The sequence below is a fragment of the Drosophila takahashii genome, chromosome 2L, assembly GCF_030179915.1.
Source record: "Drosophila takahashii strain IR98-3 E-12201 chromosome 2L, DtakHiC1v2, whole genome shotgun sequence".
NCBI classification, from domain to species: domain Eukaryota; kingdom Metazoa; phylum Arthropoda; class Insecta; order Diptera; family Drosophilidae; genus Drosophila; species Drosophila takahashii.
In genome coordinates this window covers 1,719,151-1,739,140 of record NC_091678.1, presented here as the reverse complement: position 1 = coordinate 1,739,140, position 19,990 = coordinate 1,719,151, and the positions used below count along the sequence as shown (strand labels likewise).

Here is a 19,990-nt window from a genome sequence, read left to right as displayed (position 1 = left end):
TTGGCCATCAATATATTTCTCTGTATTCCTCTGCAGACACACAAAAAACCAGTTTGCCGCACCTTAACCCACCAGTGGCCCCACGTCCCTGTTTTCCGCCGCCGCCGCCTTTAAATTGCAATCTTCTTCCGTTTCGTTGACTTTTGCTGTCTCAGACTCCTGGCTTTTATTTGGGCTTTGCCTTTGCTTCTGGTGGCCAGGATAAACGAGGAGCGCCGTTTAAAACAGATAACATTCATTGTAGCACAGTAGCGGACTCAGTCCTCCACCCCTCGCCTCCCTTTTAACCCCTTAACACCTTAACCCCTTCTCTTTCACCTTCTTGCAATCGTTTGGTTTGATTTTTAGCTCGCAGCTATTTTTTCTCCTTCTTTTCTTTTGTCTATCTGTGTGTGAGTCATAAGAAAATTATGTTGCATTTTATGGGCCAGGCGAAGGAGCATTTGCAGTTTTTATCGACTCTGCTTTTGGGCCAAAAGGATGCTGAAGTTGGCAAGGACCAAGCAAAGGCCAAGTATTTTAATGCAGAGAGGGAAAAATATTAGAAAAATTTAATTTATTAAAAAATGTTTAGGTTATAAAATATATTAAAAATTTATTTTAAGAATAGCTTTTTTGTTTGGTATTTTAAAACTACAACTTTTATTAAAAGACACACTTTTTTAAGATATTTTTTCCTGTGTAAGTCTTCTCTAGACCGGCCAACATTTGGCTTAAGCATAAAGACATTAAAGACAATTCAGGGAGCGGTGTCTCGGGGTCTCAGGATAGAAGGCGTTGAGATTGCGACTTTGGTGCAGTGCCAGGACAACAACCCGATTGCCAGCTTTAGAGTCCTGCTCTTCTTGGTCCTAGAACTGCAACTGTGTGATTTGCCATTGTTCTTTGCCCCGTCCTCGTCCTGCAGGCTGCAGGCAAAATAATAAGACATAATTCCAAAGCTTCTGTTGGTTCTGTGGTCTTCTTGGTCTGGCTCCTTCATCCTTTGGCATCCCATCGCCTGTGCAGTGTCCATATTATGCATAACTTTACAGACCTCTCTCTCTCTCTCGGTGTCCATTTATCCCTGTGGTTGCCATCAGGGTATTACGAACCTTAAAGATATCCAGTCGATGGGAAACTCAAAGGTAGTCTAACAAAAATAAATCATTTAAATAATTAATAATTTTATTTAGCTCTAGAAAGCAATAATAAAAAAGTATTTATATATTGTACAGAAGTAATAAACAAATAATTTTTGATTTATAAAAAAAAGTCTTTTACAAGCAATTTGAAAATAATAATACTCAAAATATTCAAGCATTTAATATTGTTTTGCCTCTGTGCATCTAATTTCCAACTATAACATACTCTAACTAGAAGGCAAAATGTTTTACCAACTTTTGTTTCCAATTAAAATCAAAAATCTATGCCAACTTACATAGTAATCAAGTGTGTGAAAGAGAGGGCTATAGTGTGGAGCCATAGAAAGAGACAGGAGTAGCGTAGGTATTTCTTACATTTTATGGCCAAATTCAATGCTGGTAATTAACTCTGAAAATCCAATTATGGCAAACTTTTCCCAAAGTCTTCGTAGCTCCATCTCCGTCCACATCTTGCCGTCTCTCTCGTTCGCCCTGTTGCTGTCTCTTTCTTCTCTTTCTGACATGTGTATGTGTGTGGCAAGGTGTCTGTGTAAGTGCGAAGTTGACTGGCTGTGATTGTGTGGGTGCATTTATAAGTGATATGCAGAACATGCAATTAACAAGGGCAAAATTCACTGCCGTAGAATTGGTCTTGTGCTCTGAGTTTACACTGAAAAAAAATCATATATTAATGTATAATAATCAAAATTAAATACTTTAATATAACATGAAAATGTCAAGGAAATCACTAAGATTTTGAGAGGTGCTTAAAAGTATGCAGTAAATTTAAAAAAAAACGGTTGGTTTACTTTCATGTATCTGTAAAATAGATTTAAAAACCCCGGAAATATCTATGGCTCCTCCTTTTTTTAAGTAGTTCTTTCTGCAATAAAGAAACTCTACTTACAAACTGATTTTTGTTATCTGTGTAGGTTCTTAGTTCCCTTCTCTGGGTTCTCGAGTTTCCCCAAAGGCAGCCACAAAAGAGCTCACAGCTTGGGGTTTCCCACCACCTCCACCGCCCCCGTTTATGCCCCTTTGCCTTCGTCATTGTTTCCATTTTAATATAATTCCCACGTCATAATTGCGTATTGTAGCTGCTGCAGCAACAGAGAAGCTTCACTGTACCGAAAGGTGTTGGTCTGAGAATTCTCGGCCCGAAGTGAGACAACAATGTGCCCATTGCAAAGGCCGTTGACCAAATGTTCTAGAAAATTTTCCAGCTTTTGCCATTCGGGCGTAATCGAATTGCTTCCCTTGAATTGGACAGCAGAGTTTCTAGAGAAAATATACATACATTTTCTGAGTTCGGCAGAAAATCGAGGAAAATACAAATTAACTAGATGATGCGAAAATCTGTTGTGTTAGATAATTTTCTAGTTCAATTATTTTCGAGCAAGTAAGAAGCTTATGTGGGCGAGTTTTGCAAGATTTGCAAAAATCCGAATTTTGAGAATGGAATTCTTAAATTGTTACAACATTCGTTTAAAGCTAAAAATAAAATGTTTGTTACTTTACCTTTCTTCTTTTAAAGAATCTTCATTTGAAAGTAAAGTAAGCAAAGTTAAAACGCAATCTAAAATGAGTTCTCTTTGCTGATGAATCTCTTAAAACTTGATTCTTCTGCTTTGCTTTCCAAGTTATTTGAAGAATCTCCGAGTTAATGGGCAAATGTTCATTAAATACATAAATAAAAACTTGGCTGCTTCCGTTGCGTCTGTCCTTTCGGGCTCCATTAGCTTTTAGTTGGGATAAAAATGTAAACTCTTGACCCTGTCCTGAGCGGAAATTGAATGTTTTATTTTAGCCTTTCACTTTGGCTGCCTTTGCACTCGTCGCTGCTCCTTTTGCGTATTATTTTTAATTTCCAGCAATTATAAGAAATTTTTCTTTCAGCTTTTCCTTCGTGTGCGCCTTTTTTAACGATAATTTAATTAGTTGCAAGTTGCTGCCGTTGGTTGGCCATTGCCTTTTTCACCGCTTTTGCATTCGCCCCATTAATTGCACTTAACATTTCGTGAATTCTTAATGTCAGACAATAAGAGAGGCGAAATCGAGAAAATATAAGGAAGCGTTGACATTTCTTCTTTAAACGTTTCGATTAATCAGACATTGATATGATCGAATGGCCAGGCTTCGATTTTAATTCATTTTATTTAAATGGTGACATCAAATATTCCCGAATTAATATTTATTTTAAGGCAACTCAATTACCTCAGCAAGCTGGAACCAAGTTTCTGAATTAATCATCAAAATACTGCGTTTTTTATACTCTAGGCACTCCACTATAGCATGACAACTTTTTGCTGATTGCTTGGTACGCCTTAAAATTATCGCATATTTTCTAAAAATATATTCATTATTAGTTTTATCACTAAGTCCGTAAGGGCTCTTCGTATGTTTGAATTTTTACTGTTATTCAGTTGCAAATATTCGCCACTACGCTCTCAAAATCCTCAAGCTTGGATTTTACTTTCTGTTCGCCTCTGTTGCGTGTAATTTGTATGGGATGGTTAAGTCCCAGGATAATAAGGATTCAGTTTGTATCCTAAAGGATGCTCCAAATCAATGTGGAGCATTTTGTCTTGCCGCCCATGCTCCATTTATCAATCACAATCATCAGATTCGGCAGCAGTTGAATATAATTGCTCAACAACTAAAGGAAACTCAGGAGAAGTTGGACAGAATTGAAGCCAAGATGGATAAAAGAGCTGCAGAAGTAGAGGAGATCACCCATCTACCAGTAAAGAAGTCCATTTCTCCACTTTTTGAGCAGATAGGATCAAGATATTTCTATATCGAAAAAAACATTAAAAAAAATTGGACCGATGCGGAAGGCAGCTGCCGTGAAATGGGAGGACATCTAGTGGTTTTTCAAAATCGAAACGAGTTTCTTGCTATGAAACTAAAACTTTGGAGTCTTAGCCATTATTGGCTGGGAATTAACGATCAGGAAGAAGAAAGAAATTTCGTTTCGGTAGCTTCTGGAAAGCCTGCACCCTTTTTGTACTGGAGAAAGGCAGAACCGAATAATTTGGAGGGCATGGAGGACTGCGTTATCATGTTTGACGGCCGAATGTACGATACAAGTTGTACTTATGAATTATTATTTATTTGTCAATCTGACGATAAAGTTTAATAAATAATTAATAAATATTATTTACAGAACTATTATCATGTAAATTATGTAATAGTTGCATGAAATAAATAATATTGTAATGCACAAATCCATGCTTCATATCTACCCAAATGTTGACCCAAAGTATTCTAAAGGATAATTCAGTGGAACAGGACAACATCTGGCAATTTGCCTAAGTGCAGCGAGCTGAACTTCTTCGTCCCTTTCTCTTTCTTCCTGTCTAAAGTTTTTAATTAGAAACGCATCCTGCGAAAATGGACAGCACTAACTGTGTATCTCTCTCTTTCTTGCCCGTGATTTTACCCGGCTTTTCCCCTGGATTTTCCCCGCTTTTCCCCCTTTCCACCCCGTTAGGCAGTCAAGTGAAATGAGCAAAGAAATGCGTTGACAACCAGGCCAAAAGCTCTACAAAAGTAACTTTAATGGCAGACAGAGATGGCCAGAATAAATGAATGAAATGGGCACAGCGCCCAGGACTTGGAAAAATAACAAGAAACGAAACTTTTGACATAAATTCCCGGTCCCAAAAAAAGATAGAAAGCCCGAAAAGCGAAGGAGCCGTCAGAGTTGCCACCTTGACGTGTGACGCCATTATCAAGCGGATTAGATACGGATATTTAGGGGCCTTCAGCCGAGTGCCAAATTAATTTTAATGCGATTTTCATGGGCTGCATAACTTTTCTGGGGATTTAACGACTATTGGCGGCGGCGGCCCTAATGCAAATGTGCCGAGAGAAACGCAGACCGAAACAATCTTTAAATTTAGCACACAGACTCAAAACAGTCTGGAGCTGCAGCAGCTAAAATACAAAAATTTATTGCCTCTCAAACACTTTTTTTGCGCCACTTTTTTCTTTTTTTTTCTGGAGTGGCTTAAACGCCGCCTCATGCATATTTGATGCCAAATATAAAGCGGCTATAAATTCCACTCGAAATTTACGCACCAAAGTAAGAGTAATGCGCCAAGGGTCCACACACACAAAAAACAGAAAAAAAGGAGGAAAATGAAAGAAAAAGTGAGTCCCTGAATCCTTGGGATACGCATGTGTTCAAGGTGCGCTTAAAGGTAGGCAATGTATCTCAAAGTTTGTCGCCTAAGCATATGAAAAAGTTACTTGAAATTGTTTCCACTTTTTCCTTTTTATTCGAAGTACTCCCTTTTTATTTTCCTCTTTTGTTTTTCCCTTGACAAGTTGTTGAGGTATAATGCATTATTAAGAATTAAACAAAAATTGTTGTCCTTTGTTTTTCTTATGGGTTCGGTTCTCTTATATTTTAAACCGATTTTTCTCCTTTATTTTCGGTGAAGAAAGAGCAACAGCTGATGAAAATTTCATGAACACTGAAAAGGTTCTTATGTCGTCGGTTTTTTGGGATTGAAGTGAAAAGTTATGATTCTTTTCGGTTTAAGCCTTATGAAAATGTGATAAAGTTGTTTCGTGTGGTGGTCAAGAATTTCAATTATTCATGGGAAGGCAATTATTTTTGGGGTCGCCTTCGGAAATTTTCACCTAGGGGAGGCAGATTTTATTGTTAGGATATTCTCTTTGTTTTAAGATTTTTACAAAGATATTTTTAAAGTACCAAAAACAAATCTTTATTAATGTTTACATATTCACCTTTATCTTTGCAGCTCTTGTAGCGCTGAGTTCCACGATTCTGGCCGATGAATCAATCGACACACGTGAGAATGCCGACTTAACCCTAAAGTGCCGGTTTAACGACAAGTACGAGTCGAACGACTTTTCCTTTTTTTGGACCCGCTGGACGGCGAATCCTGCCCAGTTCGATAACGTGGCCATCGGCGATGTGCAGTTGAGTTCCGGCTATAGGTGAGTAATCGAAATCATGATTATTATTATCAATAGTTTTTTTAAAGTTTTTATATATAATGTAGTTAAGCCTTTCGATTAAATATAAATTAGGACTATTTTATTTGTCAAATTTAGCATTTATCGATAAATTCGATATAATCGATTGTTTTCACTATCGATGTTTTGCAAGCCTAGTGAGTAGTGGACATCGCATTACGACCTAGCAACAAGGATGATAATTGCGGCAATGGCTGGCTTTGAGGGATGTTAAATGCTGTCCATAAAGCTGATGTCCTTAATGGGTAAATGTGAATGTGTGTGTGCGTGGGGTCGTAAAGTGAAACGTGAAGGGGAATCCCCGCCGCCACTGTCCTTTTGCGGCATTAACGGTTATCCTTCCGCCGGCCGAGAAGTACAGTTTATCCCCGTAGCAGCAGCAACAGCAGTTGGCAGCCATTTGTTAAGTTAATTAAATGTTTCACACTCCTTCTTTCCCTCTTTCCATTTCCCCGACCTGGATAATGCGATTTATGCATGTGACTGACTGGGCTGGCAACTTAATTAAAATCAAGTTCTTGGCAATTTAAACAAAATGCCAGGCGAGTGAAACAGTTAAGTCCGAACTTGGCCATCGGCTTAAAAGGGACTTATGAATATGAATATAAATAATATATCGATTCAAATATTTACCGATAAGTAATTAAAATCAAATTTTAATGGATGTAGTTAAAGATTTTATAAAATTTGTATGGTGTAATATGAACAATATATTTAATTATTTTAATATTATAATTATTTTATTAAAACTATCGTTTAGTAACTATCGTCGTGAGTCCATCTCTATCGACCATGTCCTGACTTAATCCTTAATGTCAACGCCGCGTGTTGCATGTTGAGACATGCATATTCACCCACACATGGCCTTCCGCCTATTGGTGTTTGTGTTTATGTTTCATTTTCATTGCCCCCGTTACCATCCCCAGATTTCAATTGTATTTTTATTCGCCTGGTGCCTGCGACTTCCGTTTCCTGTTGGCCGCCTGCTTTTTAATGTTCGGTTTGGTTTCTTTATGTGGCAACGCATAAATTTTAAGTGCCAACTGTGCCGCACGGACCTCCATACATCTTCTTCTTCCCCATCGTCGTCTTCCTCTTCTTCCTCGCGGAAAATGCAACCCTCCGTCCGTTTCATTCCGTGTCGTTTCGTTTCCGTTCCATTCCGTTTCGTTTCATTCCCTCTCACAGCTTGCCAAATAAAATGGCCACAAGCCAGTTTTCGTATAACGCCATATACATTTTATGGATGCACTTGGGAAATTGATTTTAATAAATATAAAAAATAAAATTATTTATAAATCTTAAATAGAATTCCTCAAAAATAAATACATTTTTCCTTAAATTTCCAAGATACTTTAAATATTTTGTAACTCCAAAATATTTTTTTCTCTGCACTGAGCAAGAGTGTGGGCATAATAAAAGCAAATCAACAAATAGAAAGGCAGCATAAAGAGGCGCTTGGTGGGCCAAAAGAAATCGCGCTGCGGGCCCAGGCAAATTGTAAAATATATTTTTACTGCAATTTGTGTCGAAAGCTAACAAGGAGCCCGAAAACAAGCAGCCAACAAGGACAAATATCAGGACAGGAGAACACGGCTCAAGGAGACCCAAACGAAACTGGCCACATAATGAAGGCGGGGGGAGATAGTACCAAAACCCAAGCCCAATCCCAAATCCCAATCCCAAACCCAAAAACCCCCCTGGAAAATTCCTATCTGTGCAAAAGTGAAATTACTGCAAATTTGCTGGCAATGCCAAACAACATACACAAAACAAGAAAACAAAAAAATTACAGAATTTTTTCTCTGGGCCAAAATGTCGCGACAGGTCGAAGGGACCAAAAAAAGAAAAGCTCTGGGCTAATATTTCGCTGAACATTTAATTTAACGAGACATCAGGGGAATGCTCTTCTCACAGAGATTGAGAAACAATGAGTGCGCCATTTATTCCCTCGAATGCGAAAATTTCACTTGAGGAGGGATTTTGCCAAGGGAAAACAAACGATTGCAAGGAAGGCGAGGAAAATCTGTTGGAAAATCAGTTCAGCTATCTTCAATCGGAACAAATGTTTGGGCATAAACAGGATAGCTGAAATATGTTTTTAATTTTACAAATAAATGTTCTAATTGGAGATCGCTATCAGTGATTTACATTTCAACTTTAAACATTAAACATTTTTTTCAAAAAATTTTTAATCAATAAAATACCTTTTTGATGTACGTATCAATTTTTTTTATAATATTTTTTTTAATAACCAAAAGAAATTTGCCTTACTTTTGAGTGCCATCTTCCTTTTTTTGCGAATAATTGGCGGCCGTTTAAGGTTACCCTCAGTATAATAATAACAAAAAATAAAAACTTTTTGCTTTTGCCCAGAGGGAGCGACAAAAAAATAAAATAAAAATTGCGAATTGAGGACGGCACTGTGGTAGCAACAACAAATCACAAATTGCAATGCAGGAGCACAATTTTCCGAGTAGGAGGCGGTGGGGTGATATAAATAAGACTCAGGGCCTGCTGGGGATAAACTTGAAAATTGCAACAAGAATAAGGCCTTTATACCCCTGGAGTCCTTTTTTGGATAACGCTCAAGGACACGGGTCCCTTTTCCCCTCCCATATTTTTCTGGCTTTCCTCGTTTAAAGCGCTTTTCATTTGCCAATAGGAAGTGATGGGAAGGGGTCGGGGAAAATCGAGGGGATTCCCCAGAGCGGCGGCAATGACGATGACGATGACTGCGCTTTGCCAGCAGTTTTTATAATTTGCACTTTTTTATTTCCACCGAGCACGTGTCCTGAGAATTCTCTCTATCCCAGCTGCAAATGAGCAAGTCGCCAGAGACTCGGCCCCAAAAAGCAGATATATATGTATATCTAAAAGGGGGCCAGGGAAAGTGAGGAAAGTGGAGAAAGGCAGGAGCAGCAGCTGCAAATAGAAAAATACTCGTAGTAATAAAAAATAAAAGAAGGAAAATTCAACTAGACAAGGACACGCGGTTTTTTTTTGGGCGGAAAAAGGAGATGAGCGGCCAGTCAGTGGAGAATTCAGTCAATTTGCTGTGTGCTGCAGAGCCAAAAAAGTGGGACACATGTACTAAAAATTACGAAGGGTAAAGGCCTTAAATAAATTGACAAAGTATTTTATTTTCTATTACAAAAATATTTATTTTTGAAAACTTTAATATTAATTTCCTTTAAAATTCCCCAATTTTTTTAAATACTTTAAAGATTTCGGAGCTTAAAAGTTTTATTTTTATTTTTACATTTTTACATATATATCTCAAAATGTAAATATTTATTAATATTGTTTAATCCTAATATTTAATTTTTAATTTTTCTCTTTATTATTTGAAATGGGTTTTAATGAAAAACCACTAAAATGTCTTAGATTTTTGTCGAGTACATTTTAGCAGTCCTTTAGATTCTTTTAGTACTTGAATCCTTCTCCCTTCTTCCCTGAATTTTTTGGCCAGTCTGCGCATTTTATTTAGGGATTTCAAGAGCAAGAGACCAGGGCAGTTACACTATTTTTTTGTTCGTCCTTTTACGGTTTGCTGCTTGGCAAATTAAATTTTCACACAGACGCGTGTTTTATTTTCCCGCTCTCTATTTTTTTTTGGTCGTACCACTGCGGTTTTTGCAAGCAATTAGCACACGAGTAAAATGAGTGAGTAAATAAAACGAACTTCTCTGACCAAGCTAATCAGTCTTAGCCCTAAGCCTCTCCAATTAGAATCGCAAAATGTCTAGACTGAAAAGTGGACAAAGCTGAAATTTCAAAGATGTCCCAGAGAATCCGAGGATAAGTGCCAGCAGCCACCTCGCTAAAAATCCTCGAGATGAGAAGCAATTTCAGTGTCAGTCAAAAGTCCACTTGCAGCTTGACAAATGAACTCGGCAAAAGTCTCGGGGAAATGGAAAATGAAAATCGTATCTGCGGGATTTCGGGGGTAGGGGGTATAGGGGCATCATCTTGTTTGCCAATCTAATAAACTGCTGACTGACCGGCGTGGAAAAGCCAAGAATCCAGCGAAGCGCATTCGGGCGGCATCAATTTTCAGTAGTTGTCCGGGACAACGATGACGACCAAATAATCATCATCGGGGCATCATCATCCTATTGAAAAATTGTGAAAAATCGCAGCGTAAAACGAGGACACTGAAGTGGCCTTGAAATATTAAGACATTGACAAAATGAAGCCAGGAAAAGTGAAGTGGGGGGAAATGAATGTCTGACAGAAACCAAAAAAACGGAAAATTGACAAACTTGTCCCTGTCGATTCTTTCTTTTTCTTGTTTTTATTTTGATAGATAAAAGAGGAGCAAATTTCCGATATATTGAATACCGAACTAAAGACGTGATTGGGCTTTAAGATTAGGCGAAAACTTTGTTTGGAACCCCAAGAGAATTTAATCAATCAATGGCAAAAATTTAATTAAAACGGAAGCTTGCTTGAATGCAAAATTCCATTTGGTAAAATCAATAGCCATAAATTGAAAAGTTTCTTCAGATCAAAAATGTCACACACGAATTATGAGGAAATAAACTTAATTTAATGCTTCTCTAGCTTGTATTTATTTATTTGGGGAACAAACAAAAAGTTTCACAAAACACCTTGAACTTTTCTTGCCAAATTTAATATCTTTTGATTTTCCAATTATACAATATTTTTTGCAATTGATTTGGTTTACGGGGCTGCAAAGCAATTACGCCATAAGAACCCCTCAGAGCCTAATAGTCCGGCACATAACAATAACAATAAGGTAAATATCAGGAAAATTCCAAAGGCTCTGTGTGAAAATTACTTTGCGTTTTTTGCCTTGTTTACCTTTCACTTGGGTTGGCAGCCCAGCGTCTGAGATCCAGGTTCTTATTGAAAATTGTCTAGGAAAAATATGCAAACATTTATTCGAACGTTGATTTTATTTATATTGGTTCCCCGTCCACGTTCCCCCATTGAATTTCGTCCTGCTGTCGCCTCCTTCGTCAAATATTACCATTTCGTATTTATTTATATTACGAGCGTTTAAAGTTTGGCCACCTGCGGGCAGAAAAACAGGAAGCGAATCAAGGACAAGAGTGGGAAAATCCAATATTAGCACAATTAGTGATGGCTACCCAAGAGAGAGAGCGGAAAAGTTTTCAAATAAAAATAAATTGATTTCGAGGCAAATGAAAATTAATTGACTGGATTTTGACATTTAAGCTTTGAAGTTTGGTTCCTTTTCTTCTTACCCGCAAAAACAACCGAAAAATAAGCTTAAATTTGGTTAAATTGGTATTTTGATGGGCTTATTGGTTTAAGTATTTATACGATTTTCATGTTGAATATTTTTAGATATGCAAATAATAATATATTTATTAAAAAATACATATTTCGTATAGAACTCCGAACTAATTTGATTTTATTTCTTTTCTTCCAGACTCGACTTTCAACCGGAGCGCGGCATTTACGATCTGCAGATCAAGAATGTGTCCTACAATCGGGACAATGGACGCTTCGAGTGCCGCATCAAGGCCAAGGGAACGGGAGCTGATGTCCATCAGGAGTTCCACAATCTCACAGTCCTCACACCACCACATCCACCTGTGATCTCGCCCGGCAATATAGCCGTGGCCACCGAAGACAAGCCCATGGAGCTGACATGCAGCAGCATCGGCGGTTCCCCCGATCCCACCATCACGTAAGTTTCAGCTCTCAATTTATAAGTATTTTGTTTGAAAATACTTGTCAAAATGTAGAAAAAATTTTGTAAATCGGACCATTTACTAAAAAGTTATGAGCAAAAATTGAAACAGCAGCTAGGTGGCGCGAGTAGTTTTGATGACTGCATCCCTCGCACTTAAAGTTCTCGGCTATAACGTTCTCTATTTGTTTTTATATACATATTTTTAACAATTATAATACATTTTTTAATATTTAATATATTCCAATATATTTACCTTTTTTTTTTTTAAATAGTTGGTATCGCGAGGGTTCCAATTCCCCACTGCCAGCAACTGTTCTAAAGGGCGGCACTAAGGATCAGCCCACCAATGCCACACTATCCATCATCCCGCGAAGGGAAGATGATGGTGCCAAGTACAAATGTGTAGTCAGAAATCGTGCCATGAACGAGGGAAAGCGATTGGAGGCCACTGCCACCTTGAATGTAAACTGTAAGTAGTCGTATAATATTTAATAATATTTTTCAATAATTACGGCATAATCAGGAGTGGATTAATCTCCAGAAAATCCATATTAATTCCCTTTGAAAGCAATACTTCAATGAAAAACACTACTTGAAAAGATGATCCACCCACATTTCCATTCCCCTGATAATCGCTGCCATTACTCACACCACAGCCACTTGAGCATCATTAATAATTTCCACAGTCTGACATGGAAAATAATTTCCATAAATGGCTCAACTTGACCATCGCTAATTATAAACTTTGGGAGAGTCTCGTATATATTTTTTCTTGCTTCTATAAAGCCATCCATCCGACAAGTCGACCTTCTCTTAATTTGCATGCTATGCGGCAATTACAACACCATCTGAATTTCTGAACATTAGCATAATGAAGGAAGCAGACAATGAACACAGCCAGTTCTCGGCGTTTAACCCCGTGTTTTTCGCATTTCCCCTTGGAGTTTAGCCAATGCACATGACACATTTCGTTTAAAGTATTTAGATGCAACCCAGGCAACACCGCAAAAATACCCAGCAACTAGCAACACAACACAAGCGGCAATCGCATAATCGCATATATCTTTTTTAAAAAGCCAACAACAAAGCCAGGCACATAAATTACGAATGCTGACCTGAACCAACGACCTGCTGCTGACTGAACGCAAGTAATTAGAATACAAATTTATGTGCCACTCGTCGCAGTTGTTGTTTAATTGTTGTTCTTGTTGCTGCTGTTGTTGTTGTTGCAACAAGTGGCAGTGTATTAGTGAATGAGCGAGCGAGTGTGCGTGCGAGTGTGTCGGTGTGACCTGCTAGCTGTTAACGCTGGCTATTAGGGCTAATCAAAAGGCAAATAAAGTGAAATATTGCCCCGGCCGCCATGGCGAAGGCAATCGAGTGTTTGGGCCTACACCTATGCACAGAGCGAAAATAATGGGAGGTTTTCAAACTGAAAGGGGTTTAAAATCACCTATTAAGGTGGCGAAAAGTATGCTATAAAAATTAAAATTTAAAGTGGTGGAGTATTTTTTCTTTCGATATTTAAATTGGGTGCTATGGATCGAATTTAACGAATATTGTTGCACACTCCTTATGGAACATTAATAAATTATTTCAAAAAGCAGTAATTTTTTACTATTTCAGGATATATCATTTTATTTTCATTTTAATATTGTTGGGTTAAAAATTGTTTTATAAAATTTCCAACCATGTTCTTTCTCTGTACCATTGGTTTTATAGCCCTACTATTACCTATAGCCATGGCTATCAACTGAGTAATTAATTCAAAAACAACACACACATGCAGAGGCGGCTGTAATGGCCACAGAGAATCAGCGTTAGTGTTAGTACACGTTTTAGTGTTAGTGGTGGAAAGAGGACAAAATACAAGTGGGCAGAAGACCACGCTAATTGCAGAGAAATAGATAATTGTGAGAATGTGCAGGAAGTAATAAATTGTAAAATAAAATATAACATACAAAAAAAGATTTTAGAATTAAACAACTCTAAATTATAATTTAAAAAATTTTAAATATTACCAAAACTAAAAGTTATTCCATTCAGAATTTCCACTTTATAAAACCGCATTCCATTCAGAACTAAGCAAAACCACTGCGCATATTTTCCCTCACCACAGTGTGCCAATAATTAAGTATTGTAAACAACAACGGCGGCTGGAAATGCATTAAAGCCAACCGCCAACGTCGTCACACATGTCGTATGAGTAATGCCCACCTGATATCATGATATTTATATGCTAAAAATATATGTATAATCTACATAGTGACGTGAGCTACAACGCAACGCTAATTAACCGCCTCTTCAAACGGCCACGCCCACTTAAAATTGATTGCAACCAATCGAGGTGGATTTGTCGAAAACTAAAGCTAAAAAAAATTTGATACACATGTAAGAATGTGTGTTAAATATATAGGTCGCTTGCGGTTTAATTAGTTGGCCTCAGGGCCACGCCCACATTTGCATAGGAAACATTAAACAAATGCCCATAGATATGCACACACGGGTATCAAATTCATTATGTTTATCTAAAGTGTTTAGTCAGTCGGTAAAAACAGAAAAAGGTTTAATTACGAAAATATTAAAAAAAGTCAGTGGAGAAAAACCATAAAACCGCAAAGTAAATTTCGAGGGATTTGCAATTGTAAATGTTTATTAATTGCCAGTGCTTAGATTTATTGGTTGGAAAAAAAAACTTTTTTAAATACGTTTTAGGAACGACTACGAGAACAGCAACCTCAGTAATTTCAGGAAAAACTAAAGAATAAAAAAGGTTGGCACAAAAAGAATAAATAAATTGAGACCGTAAAGGATATGTGAACTCTGATTGTGGCTAAGGATTTTCCACTTGCGGTCACCTCCGGTTTTCACTGGGCCATTTTCCTTTGGCCATTTTCCCTCCCATTTTCCACCAGTAATGCGTTTTTAAGCAAGCAGAACACAGGGAACCCGAAGTAGATCAAACAGGGAAATGATGTCCTGTCTGTGTCCTGTCCTCTTTTCCTTTTGCCTTCAGGCATTTTGCGGTTGCTGCGGGCCAGAAATCTACAGGGAAAAGTAAAGGAAACTAAATTGGGGAGTTGTCAAGTGGGCAGAGGACTGAGAAAAAGCTATATAGAAATATATCATTTTATCATAAATAAATTTAATTTAAAAATTTTAAATTTAACAAGAGAGAACGCTATAGTCGGGTTTAATTATAAAAGTATTCAACAAATTGTTTTTAAGACCATTTTAATTTTACTGCATACTTTTCGACACCTTAAAATCTAGTATAATTCTAGTAAAATCACTATTAAATAAATCTAGTTAAACATTATTTTTCCTTGTGCACGCAACTTTAACCCAAGCAGTCAGTTGGTCCCTTTCTGGTTTTGTTTGCTTAGCCAACAGTTTGAGCTCTAAAATTAAATCAAAAGCAATTTAATTGAAATCAACAGGGGGAAAGGGAAAAGCGTGGCTGTTGTTATCCCTTTGGCCCTGTGATTTACGTCGGGGCAATAAAAATTCACTTTTCCCTGGTCCTTTGGTTCCGATTCGGTCTGTCTGTCGCCTGCGTGGCCCATTGACACCTACAAATTAATCAGAAAATGAGCCACGTTCTTGGCCTAATCTGCCGTAATAACTCATTGCCAAATGGCCGGCAATAAATCGCAGGGCCAAAAGCAGTGGAAATTGTCGCGCTAATAACCGCAAAATGACAAAATTGCCACGAAAAATCAACGATGGCAATAATTTCAAATTTCTGAGAGATGCGAGGAGGGCTTCGGGATAAAATGGAAGCGCAAAAGTCAAGTTTAATCTGGCCGGGGCTCTAATGTATTGCCTTTTGGCCCGCAGGGTTTCTTACCTTGCCTTTTCTATATTCCTGATGAAGCCAATCGGATCTGAAGGGCGAGGAAGTTTCCCGTTTCCCGTTAGCCGTTTTCCCCCCGAGTTTCCCATTTTCCACCTGCGAAAAGTAGGCAAGCAACAGACAGCTGCTTTACAGGGATATTTCGGGGATGGGGCTTTTGTTTTTGATTCTAAGCTGACAAGGCAGGGGGCAAATCTAGCATGGGCTTTATATTCCCCTTGCTTTCTTTTTTTTTTTGCTGTCAAATCTTTGTCCCCAGCAGGAAAACCGCTTAAGTTTGTTGGCGGCTTAGCGCCTGCTACGAAAAAAAAATACTAAAAAGCGGAAATAGGCAGGAATTTTCATGCAATTTTCATAGAAAGGGGCAAATGGTGTGGAAAAAGGAAGCCTATTAGAAATGAAAGTCTTACTTGGTTTGAAACTAAGTCAATTAAAGAGTTTAGGTGATATTTCTGGAATAGTTAAACTAAAAAAATTATACCATTTAATATTAACGGCATTCAACCTTTGTGATATTCCAAGAAATAAATCATCACTTAAAAATAAATCGGCGTATTATACAGCTTTAAAGTTTAAACGTTTAAAGTAACTAAAGACCCCTTGATGGAGATTCTTTTTACAAAAAAATCATAATTAAGCGATACTTGCTGCAAGGCCTGCAACCTCGGGAAACTCAATTTTCCCAACTCCTTTCCCAGGGGTCCATCATTTTCCATAGTTTAATGTCAGGCAATTAACTTTTGTCTGGGGCCCCCGAGAAGAGTGAAGAAAAACGAACGAGAGAAAAGTACAATGAGGAGTTGAGGAGAAAAGCGGGAGAAAAGTGGGGGTTCAGAGAGGAGTAGGCCTGTCACATGACCTGCCAGTCAGCGATGAGATCATGCATAAAAAAGCCAAAGGAAAAGCCGGGAGGAAAACCGAACCGAACTGAACTGAATGAAGCAAAACCAAAGCGAACCGAACCGAGGCACGTCCTCAAATGGAAATGGAAATGTTAAATGTAAATGCGGCATATGGAAAAAGCGGGAAACGACCTTGCTCTGTGTTTGGGCCTTAACACCCCGCAGTGGGTGGGGCAGACTTCCCGGGTGGAAAACTGAGAGGGGAAGGATCCGAGGGGAAAACTGGGAGCAGATTGGTAGATTGTCACAGGCAAATAGGCGGGACAACATGAAAATCAACCAAGCAAATGCCAATACACATGCAACGCCGGAAAGAAGCTGCCAATGCACCTAGAAAAATAATTAGTGCCTTGAATGAATATATTTTAAAATTTCAAAATAAATTATGAAAACGGTTTAAAACAAATTTCTAGAAAATTTAACTTTATTTCTCTTGAATAAATTTAAATGGTAATATTTTATTTTTACTTAATTTCATTTATTTATTTTTATTAATGGAATAAAACTTAAATTTATTTTTAAGAAAACTTAAACTTAAAGTTTCAAGCCCTAGTTGTCCACAATATTTTCCATTTATATTGAAATGTTTACCAATTGACCTTAGTCGTTTTCCATGGCACTGAAAACCATTTTTATTTACGTGTAAAAATAGAAATGGTCGAGGATGTTGCGGCTATGGCATTCAAGGATTCTCGGCTTAACATGGCGTAAACACAAAAGCCTCTAAAGGCATCAACTGCGGCATATAAAGTGGCATTACATTAGAGTACGGAAAAAAAACCATACGCCATACACACACAGAAAATAAACGCAAACATGTCCTTTTGGCAGGAAGTGCCGCAAAGACAAAAAGAGATTGTCGAGTGGCATCGTCGACGCATTAAATTGAAGATGATGATGATAATGCGCCAGATAAGTCGGGAGTTGGGAGTCTGGAGATTCCAGGAGGTCTAGATCTGAGGTCCATGGGGTCATAGGTAACAGCCAACTTAACGTCAATAAACGGGAGTTGAGGGGCGGAAAGGTCTTTAGTCTCTCTTTGGTCCGCAACAAGCCATGAAAAGGAGGAAAGCTGGAGGAAAACAGGATAACATCTGCCATTTGCGGCCAGGCCAACGAAAGATGAAACAATGCGGCAGGAAAGGCAGGGAAGGACATGTCGGGATATGTTGGGTACTATTTACTTGGCATTAAGCAAACTTCAAATAAAAAGGATAACGAGCGCATTGCGAGACACGCAGGCAACTCAAAATGCCACTGGAACTGGCTCAACAATAATAACGGAGGAAAAAAAGCAAGAGCAATCAGAGGGGGGAAAATTCGGAAAACAGGGCGGAGCAAGACAAAAGCTGAGTGACATTCCGCAAGTTGAGGAAATTCGAGGGATACTTCGAGGGACTTGGAGAGACAAAAGGCTGCCATGAAAGGCACGACAATTGCACACAATTTTCATTTATTGTTTGGCTACACATTTGGCCACATTATGTCAGACTTTTTTTTTTCTTCCACCCCCTCGATGAGCAGAAACAAAAAAGGCTTCCCCACAAATAATCGTGCAATGCTCTGCCCCTGGAAAAAATACAAAAATAAAAAGGAAAATGTCTAAGGACATGTGAGTGTGTGTTTGAGAATTTTCCGCAAATATGTATCCTTAACCAGGCAGAAAAAAGGAAACCAAAAATGCCGCCTAACATTTTGACGCTTCATTTCCATTTCCCTAGATTTTGCGTGTTGAGGTCACTTTGGGCTTACGGTTTTCGGTTTTTTTGGGTAAGGTTAGGGTTACGGTTTCGAATTTTGGGCGTTTGGGGTTAAGCTTTTGGGTTTGGATGTGTTTTCTTTGCTTAACATTTGAGGCGATTGAAATTAGAGATTTATGTAAAGGCAAAGACAACACATTCCTCGAAGCTAAAATGTTGCAAATAAAACAAAGAAAATTAAATACTATGTGTGTGTATATTATTGAACAAAAAGATGAATTAAATTCTGGGTGAATGAAACCAACCTGTCTTATTAAAACACAATAACGAAGGAAAGAACTGCCCCCATGAAAGCATATACATATATAACCTTATAGCGATGACAACAACTGAACAAATAGAAAACGCATAAAGCCCCCTTTTGTGTGGAAAAAGGGGAAAACATTTCAATTTTGCTGCGGGCTTCTGTTTTAATTCTCCGCTCTTCTGTTCGATGATATGCCAAACGACCAAAACAAACTTTGCATTGTTAGTCATGATGATATACTCCCCCATCCCTCACCCCCTTTATCAGGTCCCATTGTTGCCATATGATGATGATCATAATGATGATGATGAGGATGTGTGTATGATGTCAACAGTGCAAACAGCACGCGTCGCTTGTCGCAGGGTTTCTCGGGTTAAGGGGTGTGGGGATTTTCCAAAAGGGGGTCCCAAAGGATGGACAATGATTCGGCATTGTTTTGGATGGACTGCAAAACAAACGCCACTTGCCACGCCCACAAAAGTGATGATGCCGACAGGAATGACAATGATCATGATGCACACATATATCTGCTGCTAATTAAAGTAAATTTTGTGATTCAATGAAACCGGTTCGGGGGACTCAGAAACTAGGGAACTATGAAATCACCAACCAAACCACCCACTCCCAAAAATATACCAGAAACTCACACACCCACACTCTCTCACTCGTAAATATGTCAATAATATTCAAAATTGAAATGTCAAAATGCTAATTTGGCACATTTGTTTGACTTTTGCAGTACAGGCTGGGAGAACACAGAGAACAAATTTGGGTTATTTATTAAGAAAGATTTCAAGAATAACAAACATTAATTTAAATTAAAATTATATATATTGAGTAGAAAAAAAATAAAAATTATCTTTTGGAAGGAATCCATTACAAAAATATTGTTGCATACTTTTAGAAACCTTTAATAAAATTAAAAAAAAATCCAAAACTACATTTTTTTTTTTGTCTTATTAATCAATTGAAACTCAATATTAGTTTTCAGTATAATTTTTTTTTTTCGATGTCTCCCACTTTTTTTCCTTTCAACTACTCTTCTCATCTGCTTTTCAAGAGAGAGAATGCAATGCAATTTGCGCAATGTGTGCAAATTTGCACAAGCCGCACCAAAAATTTTATTTACAAAATTTTCGTGCCAAATTTGACTTTTGCCAAACGCACAAGAGGAGCTCCACAGAACACAGAACACGATGGTGAAAGTCAGGGGCTGGAAGTTGGTGTGGAATGGGTATGGGATTGGGAATGCCTGGTATTCCTATACTTCTGCACTTGCAGCTGCAGTACAAATATTTTTCCACTGACTGACTAATGAATTGAGCAGTGGGACCCAAAAACCGAATGCAACTGATGATCAGCTTGCCAATTTTACACCCTCAAAAAATTTGCAGCATTTTTT

The 19,990-nt window shown here is 38.0% G+C and overlaps 1 protein-coding gene across 2 annotated transcripts in view; it reads left to right on the top strand.

The window, feature by feature from the left end:
* ed (hemicentin protein echinoid) overlaps window positions 1-19,990 on the top strand; it is a 92,571-nt gene that overhangs the window by 41,145 nt on the left and 31,436 nt on the right. For both annotated transcript variants that reach the window (XM_044394866.2, XM_044394867.2), the window contains exons 3-5: window positions 5,897-6,095; window positions 11,557-11,817; window positions 12,096-12,292. In XM_044394866.2, the coding sequence (XP_044250801.1) occupies window positions 5,897-6,095; window positions 11,557-11,817; window positions 12,096-12,292 (657 nt within the window). The remainder of the gene's footprint in view (window positions 1-5,896; window positions 6,096-11,556; window positions 11,818-12,095; window positions 12,293-19,990) is intronic.